We start from the raw sequence: 13,496 nt of genomic DNA, 5'->3' as shown, positions 1-13,496 counted from the left end.
TCGTCGCAACTCCTAGCTGAAAGTCTGTCAAAGAGGAAAAACACAACGACGTGATCGATCACTGATCAGCTGTAGCCCGCCAAAACTGCACTACTTGTTTTATTTTTATTTTTATTTTTTGAGAAAGGAAACTGCATGACAGTTTGGGAAACGATTGGTTACTTGTCATCATTCAGGCCCTGTTTGGTTGAGCTGTGGCTGTGGGAAAAAGCTGCTGTGGGCTGTGAGCTGTGGAAAAGCTGCTGTGGGCTGTGAGCTGTAGAAAAGCTGAAAGCTGTTTGGTTAAACAAGTATAAAATATACCTTTTATCTTTATCTCTCTTGAAACAACTATGGAAGAGCTTTTTATTCCACCAATTTCGAAAAGCAGAAAGCCAAAAGCCAAAAGCAGGGTCAAACCAGCTTTCAAAAATGAACTACGGAAAAGCAGCTGCTTCTGAAAAAGCACCCTCCAAAAGCAGCCCCTTTGGTTAGGCTTTTGGCTTTTGGGGCCAAAAGCCAAAGCCAAAAGCCCAACCAAACAGAGCCTCAGTCTAGGCAAAAGCAAAGCTCTGTCATCTAAAAAAGAAAGAAAGAAAGCAAAGCTCTACTATCCCCTTCGGGCGTGAATATATACAACCTCCGATCCAGTCACAAGAAAAAAGGTATCATTTCCTACATAAGAAACCACTACTTTTCTATAGCAATATATATTTAAACCCCATATATAACTTTACAATACACTTTTCAAGTTTCTGTTATTTTTATATATATATATATATAATGAAAGAAATTATGCGTGGCGGTTGATGAGCATGGTTTTATTTAGTGTAGCTGCCACGACCACGAGAGGCTGCAGCATCAAGTCATTAACCACATCAGTTTATGATAATGGACAGGAGGTATTGTAGCTATCTACTCCTCTACTCCTAGAGCGCTAGTACGTATAGAAACAACAAACAAGAACTGAAGTGCGCACGTAGCACGTACTCCACTTGTCAATGAAGTGGAGCCGCGCGCGATGACGACGGCGACTCGCAACTGCAGCAAACAAGGCCGGCCGGCAATGATCGGGGACGTGGACTTTAATTTACACGCGCGCGCGGATTACGTCCAAAAGCGCGCGTTAATCAGCTTCATTAAGCAGCTCCTGTCCCCTGCCTACTACCTGAAACCAACCTGATCATCATCATCTTGCTTGGTTGGCCACATCATGCATGGCCTTTTACTTAACAATGACTCTCGCCTGACCGTACGTGCGACTAATTAAATGAAATGAAAGCTTGGATTAGGAGGCAAAAAAGTAGGCTCTAGTTTTTTTTTCTATACTTGACTTTTTTTATATGTACTCCTGTATATATCAAGAGAAAAGAAAGTATGTACAGAGGAAATCTCCATGCAAATAAACATGACGCTTTAGATATCACAAATGACTCGCATCCAAAGTAATAAATAGCGGCTGTAGCGGCCGCAATTGCGGCAGCGGCCCATTGCCGTTACCGCTATGAGATAGCGCTCTGAACTTTGCAGCCGGAAACTTTGCGACCGCAATTCTGAATAGCAGGACGATATTGTGGTCGCAATTGCATGCAGTAGGCTGCAATAGCGTGGAAACAAATAACGCTAATCAGCTCAGTCCACTACGACTCACACCACCAACTCAAACACACTCACGCATCGGCTGTAGCCTCTAGGTCTAGATTTAGGCGTTCTTTGAGTGTAATTAAATGTCTATTTATACTCATTATTCATGATATATGTACTTAAACTTATGTGGGATTATCATATGTCATTATTGGAACTTATCGTCCGCAATATCGCCCGCTATCTGCAATCCGCTACCTCGACGTCAATCCACTACTAACCCGCTATACGCTATTTATTACCTTGCTCGCATCATATTAACCGAAATTACTCAGCCAATTCTCTAAGCACTTTTGTAGATGACTTTGCTCTAAGCACAACTAGAGGAAGCTCCTCCTTTTGGTCACCGCTTTCCATGTGACAAGTCATAGTGCTCTGTTATAAAAGGTTCTGCTTTCGCTATGACACCATTAGAACCAGCACTCCCTAAAGATGTTGCTGCCAAAACCATGAATGTCGGTTCTAGTTTTCAGGTGATTGTCTGGTGCATGCTCAAGCACGTCAAGGATGGCCGGCAAAATTTAGTCAGACTTGTAAATTTCTCTCCAACTAGTCTTAGTGCTCCCTCAATCCTTGTGAGATGCACTTGGAACTCACATATAAACCGAGCATTACACACACTAAGCTGCTTTTCAGCAAACTAGTGGGTGCATTCTTAGTACACAATCATGATCATCATTAGACTGAAAACGCTTTCAGGTAGACACACAACCGTCATTAGCCATGCCTCGGCCTCACAGAGTAAATGCCTAGAGACCACAATGTGGCCAGGTGGGCTCAGTCCCAGTAACCCATCACCTCAACACTTCATGACAAGTAATCGCACAATGTGATGTACTTATGGTTCAGGGAACAGGCAGCCATTATATTGTCGGTGCACGGAGAGGCAGGCGATGCCAGTGTTCAGGTTGGTCAAGGTTATTAAAAAAAACAGAGCGAGCCAGAACACACCTGATCGGATTCGGGGAGCCTGAATCTGACTATCTGAGACCGAGAACTCTTGTTGCCGTAGTGCATGTGCATTGCAGTCCAACACAAAGTGGTAGCGGTAGGCTCCCCTGGTCACTGGAGCACAGCTGCAGGAGATGCTGAGGCTACGTAGGCCGTTGGTAGGGTAAAGGGACCAAGTACCAAACCAACCACACAACACTCAGCAGCTACTACCTACGAGTAAAGATGCCATATCGGTCTTTGCCACAAGTACAACATGGAAAATATTGTTGAACAGACGGTGTAGGGCTGCACAGATGCCATAAGACCGTGCAATTCCAGCATGGTCTACAGCTCAACTACTCACAGGGAGGGGGGGCAAGACAACACGGGCAAGCCTACTACTACAGACCAAACTTAGGAATACAGTCGTTGTATTATACACCTAACAATGTCGCGACATCATAAGCGACCACGTCGTTCGTGAGTAGCGCAAACAAGCATCCTAGGCTCGAGAAGCCAGCATCCAACCATCAGAGCTCACCATCAGGGCACAGTATACCTAGGCGTCGCTAGAAGCACCAGGACGGTCCATATGTAGATTAGGGCCATGCTTGAAGCTCGAGGATGGTCTGGACTTGTTCAGGCTCAAGGCGTTCCAAGGATCCATCGCTGGGTCAAGTATCTTGCTGCATGCGCTAGTAAGCAGACCACGAAGCAGTGGGCTTTTGGAAACTGCGAAACAACTGCAAAGAAAAGGTATGCTCAGTTCACACAACATTGAACAGGTTTACTGTTCGGCAAAGAAACATAATTTACACCTAAATAAAAAGAAATAGAACCGTCACAGTTTCAGTTAAAAAAAAAAGAAACCATCAATCACCCCAAGTAACTAGTTCACTAAGACTTCAGAAAACTCTAGCAGACGTAACTTGTAGATGCTGAGAACAATTATATAGGATACAAGGAAGCATGCCATAGACTTGATCATTTGATGTCAGAACTAAGGACATCTGTCTGATCCCATCAGTAGAGATCTTGATTACAGAAAGGCCCTTTCCATCTAACCATGCCATATACGTTCGTATGGGGTCAATTGATGCTACACAGAACCCTAACATAATTATCTATGCTATCCACAGCCTATGCTCCATGAATGTTATTGATGTGTAAGAATCCTTACAGCTAGAAAACGTCTAGGCAATACTCAGATAAATGTTTCAATTTATATTATGCAAGAAGCGTGCGGTACTTACCAAGACTGGTGTTCATGTATATATGCCTCCTACTGACTAGAAAACATTTGGAGAATGAATATATTCATGGGGAAAATGTGCAGTGCTGTGTGTACCTCTCAGGGCTACAACATTTGATGAGAGAACAAACATTTCAACAATGAATACAACAGATGATGGGAACTCCCAAACCTGCAAATATCCATACTCAATTCAGAAAGAATAAAATGGCAGGTATGCTTAGAAGAGAAACAATTAATACATAGAAATCTTTTATACCATCATTGTGAAAAGAAACAACTTGAAGTAGCTTGAAATGATGACAGCGAACAAAACATCCCTGTACCTGAGTAATTGTTATTACAAATAAATTTCATGGACAAGCAAACCAAATCGCAAATAAATAAGAAATACTAAAAATGTAAATAGAACAGAAATGAATTATGAAACTATTAGACTGTTACGTGATCTCTACTAGCTGCATAAATCCCATCAAGAACACTCAGGAACCCATTCATAGCAACAAATGTTTTATTCTAACAAGAAGAGAACTTGTTATGCTACTTGTACCTTATAATATCGAAAGATAATTTGAGAATAAATCGCACTCCCAGGAGTAACATGATCATAAATATGATGTTTCCCAACAATGCATCGCCAATAACCTGGAGAAAACAAAATGTTGGTCACATTGTTACGACAATGTGTAGTAAAAAATATATTTGAATGCTGTTAACTGTAATCACCTCTGTGCAATTGGAAATTGTTGAGAAAATACTCCTGGAAGAAGCCCCATCAGCTCTGTTTCCTTTCGAAAAAGATATTCTGACTTACATAGTTATGGACTGTTTAAGTTGGGCAGATGGTTCATAGTAACCAAAATCAAAGTAAAAATTTATGAATTCTATGGATACATGCGTCAAGAGCAATATGTATCAAAGTAGACCAGTAAAGTATTCCCTGCAAACCAGAACACAACAGGCATATTAGAAAATGAATCAAATTATAGATGGACATGAAGACGTACCCACCAAATAAGTTCTTGAAGGGAAGGTATGAAATCACTACAAGATGAGAGCATATTACAACAAGATTGCCAAACTATTCATCTAAAACCTATACGAATAGAAAACATTTTTTTATGCCAAATTGGTTCTTGTATGCTGTTGTGAAGGGTCAGAAAGTCACAAAAGGCTTTAGTGTCAGTGAATCAGGAATGCCATCGTTAGCAAACGGCAGAAAGCAAAGCTTCAGTTCTTCGACCAGAAGCATGGGAATTATTGAGTAAAATGGAACAGGGCACAGCATTGACGATGATATACTGTCACCATCCTGATTGCTTGTGTTACTCCACAAGATAAAATTGAAGCGGGGAAGAAACGGAAGAAGTAAATGCTTTGCTTTAATGTAGAAAGGAGAGCACTCGTGGGTCCTGTCAATTTAGCATGAATAACGATGACCAAACCATATTTAGCCTCATCCATACATTAACTACTCTATAAGTGGGCATCTCCAGTAACAATTATTTCACACAGATTAGGTAAGGCAAGCCAAAGTGAATGCATAAATGCTTAGAGCATTACTACTACGAGACCAGCAAAAAAAAGGTGGTATTCCATGTTTGCAGTATGAGCCAAGCACAATTTGATGTTTGCAGGAATGTGAGACACCAATCAGAGACGGCCTGGAAAGCATAGATTCATACCTTGTCAACAGATGATCCCATGCTCAGCTTATTAAACAGAACATGGCGGTACGCCCTTGTCTTGTGCAGGACGAGATCAATCAAGATGATCTAGAATGGAACAAGCAGATGCCAACACTTCAGTCAACCACTCAAGCATCTTACGACAAGTGCAGCTAACACATCCGAAATTAGTACAAAGCTGCAAGGCATGGTTCATCGATCACCGTACCATGAACTCGCACTCAATGTAGGGATCAGCAACAGCATTGCACGTATCCTAGTAGGCACAACAAGGGTAGCAGTATTCACTATTCAGAGAGTTTGATGGCTCACAAGCAGAAATAAAAAAGGATTACACGAACGGTGCAGAGACTCGTGAGGCCAGGGGCACTCGCGTGGCTTACGCATTTCATCAAGCGGATGTTTCCCGGGGAGTACTGCACGAAGAGCGTCTTCACGCGCCCGCCGCATCCAACGCAGCGCGGACCCTCCCCTGCCGCCTGCGCATCACCCATCGGTGATTCCTTCCGCCGCCGCCCACCCTACCTCGCGCAGTCCAGGTACAGTCTCCCGCCTCAGCGCCTCCGCACTATCCCACCGGCCGCCGCCGTTGAGCTTCGGATCGACACGACGGAGTGGTTGAACCAGTGTTGGAGCCAGGTCGCGGTCGCCGGAGGGCTGGTGGCCTGGTCACCTGGCGCCCGCTGGCCGCGGTACCGACCTGGCAGCCTGGGCTCCTTGTCGAGCACGCGCGCCGCCGGCCCCGACCGGCGTTCGGCGAGCAGAGACGTCAGGTCCGGCGCGGAGGCGGAGGCGGAGGGAATCGGGCGTCGACGGTACGAGTCGGGGCCTCGGTGTGACGGCAGACTCGTTTGAGGGCATCGGGAGTCAGGATGGGCCGATGGGGTGAGGCGGGCCTTTGACCCTTTGTTGGGCTTTTCATTATCGAAGCCTTGAAATGACTGCGGTCCATAATATTTGGATAAGTTTTTGAAAAAAATTACTCTTCATGTCCCGACATATTGTATAAAATTATATATTTAGAAAAATCAAAATAACATATAATTTTTTACGGAGTACTTGTATTACTTTTTTAGTAAAGTTATTTGATCCCTGAAATGTCGATGTAGTTTAATTTATCCCATCACGGACTAAACCGCCGTTAAAACCAATTTGTTTGGTATTAAACAGTTTAGGGTATACATATCCGAATTTATACTTTGAGCGTGACAAATAGACTTTTTCTTACTGCATTGCTGCCGAAAATCTCTTTGCTCGATGCCATTTTATTGTTTCTTTTCCATCAGATTCTTATACATGCTTGCCAGTCTGTTTGAAACACATTGGATGCACATGCACAATCCAAAAATTGGTGCAGAAGCAACTAGGGAAATAACTAATACGAGAACACTACATATACAATAAGTTCTGCTCAGTTTATTCGAGAAACATTTCAGATTGCAATGAGCATTATTTGTTGTACCAGTTGAAACGCCTCTTTCTAACATTCCAGAGCCTGTTTGGAAGACATCCATAGTTCAGTTCCTGTAGGAATAGGGAAGAATTCCAAAATCCCACATCGAGTTTGAATATTACAATGGATCATGACAGCAGCTAGACGGTTACAGTGGCCTCAACCTCTTGCAGTCTGAGGGTAACGGCTCTCTTGTGCGCCTCTAGCCCTTCCACTTCGGCCATCTTCACGACGTATGGACCCAGCTTTCTCAGTCCTTCCTCTGTTAGGGATTGGACTGTAATGTATTTGAGGAAAGAGTTCAGTGATACACCACTGAACATCCTCGCGTAACCATAGGTTGGAAGGACATGGTTTGTTCCGCTTGCATAATCGCCCACGCTCTCTGGGGTCCATTGGCCCAAGAAAACTGACCCTGAAATACGGAAACCAAATATTCAGATCGAGAATTCGAGATATATGTGCCATGGAGTAGCATCTACATGAAGATCAATGTGAGCACACCAAAGCTAATGAAAAAAATATGCCTACCTGCATTCTCGACAAGCTCCTCCCACTGCTCAGCATCCTTTACATTGATGATTAAATGCTCAGGGGCATACAGATTCGAAAATGATAGCGCCTGCAAAAAGCAGAAACAAATGTCAAAGTTCCTTGGAAATATCCAGCAGAATTGGAAGGCACTGAGGTCACAGTAGAATGGTGATGCACTTAAAACACAAATGGGCAGCATAGATGCATCCGTTGCAGGAAGCAAGGGTGAAAAATTACCTCAACCATATCTTTAGCGAACACAGTGAAGCTGTGGCTAAGTGCTTTTGAAGCAAATTCACCTCTTGGAAGCGTGTTGCACTGCTTGCTAACTTCTGCCTCAATGGCACCCAAATCAACACCATCTCCAGCAATAACTAGAACAACCTGACTATCTGGGCCATGTTCTGCCTACAAAAGATTTAACTAGCTAACTGTAATGACATACATCGTGAACATGTGCGACAATAGGGAATTCAGCATCACAAAACAACTTCTCTATATATGAAGGATTATCAAGATTCAGTTTTTTAAATAGCAAACATGAACACATTTAGCAATGCAGATCATACCAGGGCAACAAATAGAATACCTGAGATAGCAGATCAGCAGCAACATGAACTGGGTTTGAGTATTTATCAGCAATGACTAAAACTTCAGAAGGGCCAGCAGGCATGTCTATAGATACCATAGCTTCACTGTTCTGCAGTCAAAGAAGAATTAAAAAAAAAGGGCGTCTCCCGATCTGTGCGGGGTCTGGGGAAGGGTGTCAGTGGCAAGCCTTACCCTCGCCTGTGCAATGCGAGGACCACAAAAATAATTGAATATAGAAAAGATATCTTGGCAAAGAAGATAATGGTAACTTTTACAATGAAAGAACAACAAACCTGAAGAATCATTTTAGCAGCTGTTACATACTGGTTACCAGGCCCAAAAATCTTCTCAACCTGCGGACGCAGTAACAAAGTTACCAAAAGTTATGCGATCGAATCAGAGTCCATAGCCAATAGCCCAATACAGAAAACATAAATAATTGTTGTGGAACTTGGTGAGTCAACATCTCCATATGTTAACAGTTGTTTTGGGCAGAGTTTAAAGCACTAAGAGCAGGGCATGCCCAGTAAAAATGCTGCAGTTTATTAAGTTCTATGAGAATTATTTAACAAGCAAGGCAATATATTAAATAAAGGCCAGTATATAGACACAAAAGATTACTACTGATTTTAAACATGTAATCGATAGGTTTATATACTTCAAATACCTTTGGGCACGACGCAGTTCCCCATGCCATTGCTGAGATTGCCTGAAAGTAAACAACATTAAGAGCACTGAACTAAATAATGAAGCACAAGACAATCTCAAAATATTCTAGTACCTGAGCTCCTCCGGCTTTCAATATGTGTGTCACACCAGCTTTCTTTGCACAGTAAAGAACCTCCTGCAGGAAACAAGACAAGTATATAGTGCTCGATCAACAATTATTTGAAAAAAAGAATACTAGTGCAGTTTCATGTCCCTCAAGTGTACCTTGCATATGCTACCATCACGGCTAGGTGGTGTGGCAAGAACAATAGTTTTGCATCCAGCAATCTGTGCAGGCTGGCAGAAAGAAGAACTATATGAAAAGCTTCAAACAGTAAAAAAAAGGGCGTACCCAGTTGTCGGGTACCATAAAAAGGGGTCCCCTAAGCAAAAACAAAAAAAATCGCTTAGACCCTGTCAAAATCAAAGCCAAGAGACAACTACTGGCTAACCCCCACCTTGTCCGAGGCAACCAATTCTCCGCCTCGCTCGAGGCCTCGCACAAAAGGCCTCGGACGGGGTACCGATTCTCCATCTCGCTCGAGGCCTCGCACGTAAGGCCTCGGACGAGTAACTGATTCTCCGCCTCGCTCGAGGCCTCGCACGAAAGGCCTCGGACGGGGTACCGATTCTCTGTCTCGCTCGAGGCCTCGCACGTAAGGCCTCGGACGAGTAACCGATTCTCCGTCTCGCTCGAGGCCTCGCACGTAAGGCCTCGGACGGGGTACCGATTCTGCGTCTTGCTCGAGGCCTCGCACGTAAGGCCTTGGACGAGTAACTGATTCTCTGTCTCACTCGAGGCCTCGCACGTAAGGCCTCGGATGGGGAACCGATTCTCCGTCTCGCATTCTCCGTCTCGCTCGAGGCCTCGCACGTAAGGCCTCGGATGGGGAACCGATTCTCCGTCTCGCTCGAGGCCGGCTCGGCGACAGCCCCGTCGCCTCCGCCTCGACCGATTTCCCTGACAGAACGTCACGTCCAACTAACGCGACCAACCACTCCCGCGATGTCAGCCAGACGACGGCTCGACACAGCGGAGTGACCAACGAGATGGGAGTCGCATCAACACCATGTCGTCCGGGACAGGACAGGGCAGGGGTTACCGGTCGCTGTGCTCAGCACTGTGCCCACGACTGATGCCCGTACTGCACTATGCTACCTAACCCCTGCTCCGAGGACAGCGCGGCGTGGGGAGTCAAGTCCGGGTACCTGTAGCCTCGGAATCAGTGTGTAGGACCAACTGCTCCCTCCGGACCTCGGCAATCCACTTCAGGGTCTCGGCAGCCTCGGGATTCGTGCCCACCGAGCCCCCCACGATGGCTCGGCCTCGGCACCAACTGAGCCTCGGCTCTTTACACTGTCAACACACAGCGACCGGCACGACGTCCGCCATGCCCTGCGTCAAGCTATCACTGGAGCCCCCACGTCGCACAGGATCGGGCGTGACCGGCGCGTCGCTCTAGTGCATCAAGGACAAGACCGCTTCACTGACCATGCCGCCACAGCGACAAGCTACAGGGCTCGGACATGCCGCCTCTGTTCACACGATGCTACGTAGCAACCCCATGTATCACCCCTGTCCCCCCCTTCAACTATAAAAGGGAGTGACTGGGGCCGTTTCTAGACACGGGCTCACGAGTTCACGAACTCACGCATAGACGCAGGCACAGATAGACGAGGACATACGAGATAGACGAACACGCACACACACATTCACTTCCTCACCGCAAGAGATCAACATCTCAAGCACCCCACGCCGTTCCACGCAGAGACCTAGGGGCTAGTTCCCTCTCTCGCCTTGCTTGTAAACCCCTACTACAAGCACCTCGGTGTAAGGAATACAAGATCGATCTCTCAGACTGGACGTAGGGCACCTATTGCCTGAACCAATATAAACCTTGTGTCTCTTTGCATCACCATCCGGGATTAGGGGCACGCAGTACAAATTCACTAGTTGGTTGAGGGCCCGCCGGTCCAAAACACCGACACCAGTGTAGAGAACTCCCGCTCTGTGCAGGGTCTGGGGAAGGGTGTTAATGGCAAGCCTTACCCTCGCCTGTGCAATGCGAGGAGACCACGACTCGAACCCGGGACCTTCTGGTCACAGGCGGTAAGACTCTACCGCTTGCACCAGGCCCGCCCTTCAAAAGCTTAAAACAGTGAATTAATTAAATTAATTCAGTTGAGAGGATTTGAGTAGAGGCAAGCATACCACAGCAAGCATCAATGCAGTTGAAGGCAAGACTGCAGTGCCACCTGGGACATACAGCCCGACAGAACCAATGCACCTTGTTATTCTCTTACATCTTACCCCCTTCATATATTGACGAAAAGGGCATATGTAATTAATGTAGAGTGTATAGAAAAGGTGAAACTTTACAAATGGAAACATTGAGCCATCTCTTACTTTCATATTTTCAACTGTCTTCTCGGGTAATTTTTGTGAAACATGGAAGGCATATATGTTGTCATATGCAACATCGAAGGCTTCCTTCACAGCTGGATCAAGCTACAGTATTTATGTAGGTAAGACAATCAAACTCACGAATAGGGGAAATAACATATACATAAGCAACATTTGCAGTTAAACAAATTTAAATTAAACTTATTAACATCAGTCGCACATATTTGTAAGGATTAGCAAACTCTGATTGCGAGTAGATAAAGCTAGAGTTGGAAGATGCTATTGAAGAAATAAGCAACTAACAATCTTATAACATGTCATCCTAGACAAACATGTTCAACACTGCATGGACATGCATCACATCAGACCAGAAGTCCAAAGAGAAGGAACAACATGATGTGTGGAGCAACATCAAATTTTTACCTACTACATGATTTGAACTAATGAATTGCAGAACTCAGTTGCAGATAACAAGACAATTACCTCTGCATCTGGAAGATCGCTAACACGAACGACAACATCATCGAGCGTAACCTTGTCAAACTTTTCTGTGTAGCTGAAAAAAACAAACCCAGAAAATTAAGCACAATTACCATGTCGTCCAAGAAAAGGCCATCCATAACAGCAACACTTACTGCTTAACTGCTGCATCACCTCTAACACGGACATCCTCAACGATTGGATTCACCTAATTGCACAGGACAGAATCTCATGGTTATCAGGCTATGAAATGAGACAATACTGGACTTCAACACCATCAGTAATCTCGGTGTCATCTCACCGTGCCAAATATGGACGAGAAATCGATCCGGGGACGAGCCTTGAGGCCGCTAAACTCGGCGTCGCTGAGCTCGGATAGCCTATAAGACTTCATCGCGCTACTGGTAGTTAACCCTGAAAATCAGCAAGCAATGCGCGATTCCATGAAACAGAGTCCTAACGAACCTTTAGGAACACGTGGCTGGCAGGGGCAGGCGGAGGAGAGCAAGCAACAGAAAAAAATAAATATAGACCAACAAGCGCGCACCTCTGTATTTGAGGACTGTGTCGGAGGAAAAGCGAATCCCAGAACGGAAGGCAACCCTAGTGCTTGCGACGAGCGGCGCCGGCGCCGGCGGGGCGCGCAAGCTGCCCATCAACAGAGCGCGATTCAGTTCTGGAGGGTCGCGTCGCGAGTGTCAGATGCGAGGGGGAGGGAGCGCGAAAATTGAACAGAAACCGAGCTCAGCGAGGGGACGGAGGTAGAGGGAGAGACGAACCGTGGCGAGACGGCGGCGCGCGCGGCCGACGGCGGCGACTGTGGGACGGGAGTGAAAGTCGCCGCGTATAATCGTATTTCGTATCCCCTGCTTGCGCTATCAGTCGGACTCGGACGCACTGCCTCCTCTTTTCCCCTGGATATTAACTGGGCCTTCAAACAATGGGCCGAGCAGGGGATCACAGGCTAGAAGCCCACTGCAATAAAATATGGGCCCGACCGTGCCGTGTCGTACCGTGCATGTGAGACTGCTTACAAATTCCTAGATCGTTGACTGCAACGTTGATGGACTATTTCAGCGTTTCCACATAGGTTGTGTCATGTGTAAGCTCGTTTCTTCCATAATTTACCTAATGCTTATATCGTAGTTATAACTCTTGAGCCAACGGCATCAAACTTTTTCTTAGAAAAAAAAGGAAATTTTACTTCGACCTCCGTATGATTTTTGCACTCAACCAATCAATCATTACAGTTAAGCGTCTGGCTGGATTTGAAGAGCTCATAAAAAGCAAATGAAGTAAGTTGGGAACTGCTAGCGCGCGACGGACGCCCGTGGCCGCTGGCCTGTTGTGCTGCTCGCCCGTCTGTTTGCCCGTGCCGCTCTGTGGGGACCGCCCTCGCCCGCCTCTTCTTCCTGCACGCACGTGGGGACCGCCTGCGGCCACACAACCGTCTACGCCCATTTCTCTCGCCTGCTCGCAACATCTCAATCTACTTTTGCAACGTCTAGATGTAACACATGCAACATCTGTTAGAAATAGCTGAAACACTTGCAACATACGTCTGAAACACTTGCAAAAACACCTGAAATACTTAAAAATCATTGCAAACATACGTACACCCAGATAAAATACTTGCAACATATGTACGAAATATATGCAACATCCAGATAAACACACTTGGAACATACGTCTGAAAAAACAGATGAAACATTGGGAACAAACGCTTACAACATACGTGTGCAATCACTGCAACATATGCAACATTCCAATCTACTTTGCAACATCCATATGAAACACTTGAAACATACCTATGAAACAACTGAAACACTT

At 45.5% G+C, this 13,496-nt stretch overlaps 2 protein-coding genes across 5 annotated transcripts; both read right to left on the bottom strand.

Annotated features, from left to right (window-relative positions):
- Positions 1-2,793: 2,793 nt before the first annotated feature.
- On the bottom strand, positions 2,794-6,334 carry LOC136537890 (protein ARV 2-like). Of its 2 annotated transcripts, none has more exons than XM_066529868.1 (9): positions 5,880-6,334; positions 5,705-5,752; positions 5,494-5,583; positions 4,703-4,748; positions 4,535-4,617; positions 4,359-4,453; positions 4,068-4,134; positions 3,810-3,980; positions 2,794-3,299 (listed from the first exon to the last, which is right to left on the bottom strand). In XM_066529868.1, exons 1-8 carry the CDS (start codon positions 5,988-5,990, stop codon positions 3,846-3,848), a joined length of 675 nt encoding a protein of 224 aa, XP_066385965.1. In that variant the 5' UTR covers positions 5,991-6,334; the 3' UTR covers positions 2,794-3,299; positions 3,810-3,845. The 2 variants fall into 2 exon arrangements, with proteins under 2 accessions (XP_066385965.1, XP_066385964.1); XM_066529867.1 differs by having other exon boundaries at positions 3,905-3,980.
- Positions 6,335-6,848: 514 nt separating this feature from the next.
- LOC136516796 (histidinol dehydrogenase, chloroplastic-like) lies at positions 6,849-12,693 on the bottom strand. 3 transcript variants are annotated; one of them, XM_066510280.1, is made up of 15 exons: positions 12,446-12,693; positions 12,214-12,342; positions 11,968-12,080; positions 11,822-11,874; positions 11,670-11,742; positions 11,190-11,291; positions 10,995-11,096; positions 9,008-9,079; positions 8,856-8,918; positions 8,742-8,783; positions 8,368-8,427; positions 8,073-8,183; positions 7,721-7,891; positions 7,481-7,571; positions 6,849-7,364 (listed from the first exon to the last, which is right to left on the bottom strand). In XM_066510280.1, the coding sequence occupies exons 2-15, from the start codon at positions 12,320-12,322 to the stop codon at positions 7,090-7,092; spliced, it is 1,437 nt and encodes a 478-aa protein (XP_066366377.1). In that variant the 5' UTR covers positions 12,323-12,342; positions 12,446-12,693; the 3' UTR covers positions 6,849-7,089. The 3 variants fall into 3 exon arrangements, with proteins under 3 accessions (XP_066366377.1, XP_066366396.1, XP_066366387.1); XM_066510299.1 differs by having other exon boundaries at positions 12,214-12,314; positions 12,446-12,476; XM_066510290.1 differs by lacking the exon at positions 10,995-11,096.
- Positions 12,694-13,496: the final 803 nt, after the last annotated feature.

This window comes from Miscanthus floridulus, chromosome 2 (assembly GCF_019320115.1).
Source record: "Miscanthus floridulus cultivar M001 chromosome 2, ASM1932011v1, whole genome shotgun sequence".
NCBI lineage: Eukaryota > Viridiplantae > Streptophyta > Magnoliopsida > Poales > Poaceae > Miscanthus > Miscanthus floridulus.
This window is presented reverse-complemented; position numbering and strand designations above follow the sequence as displayed.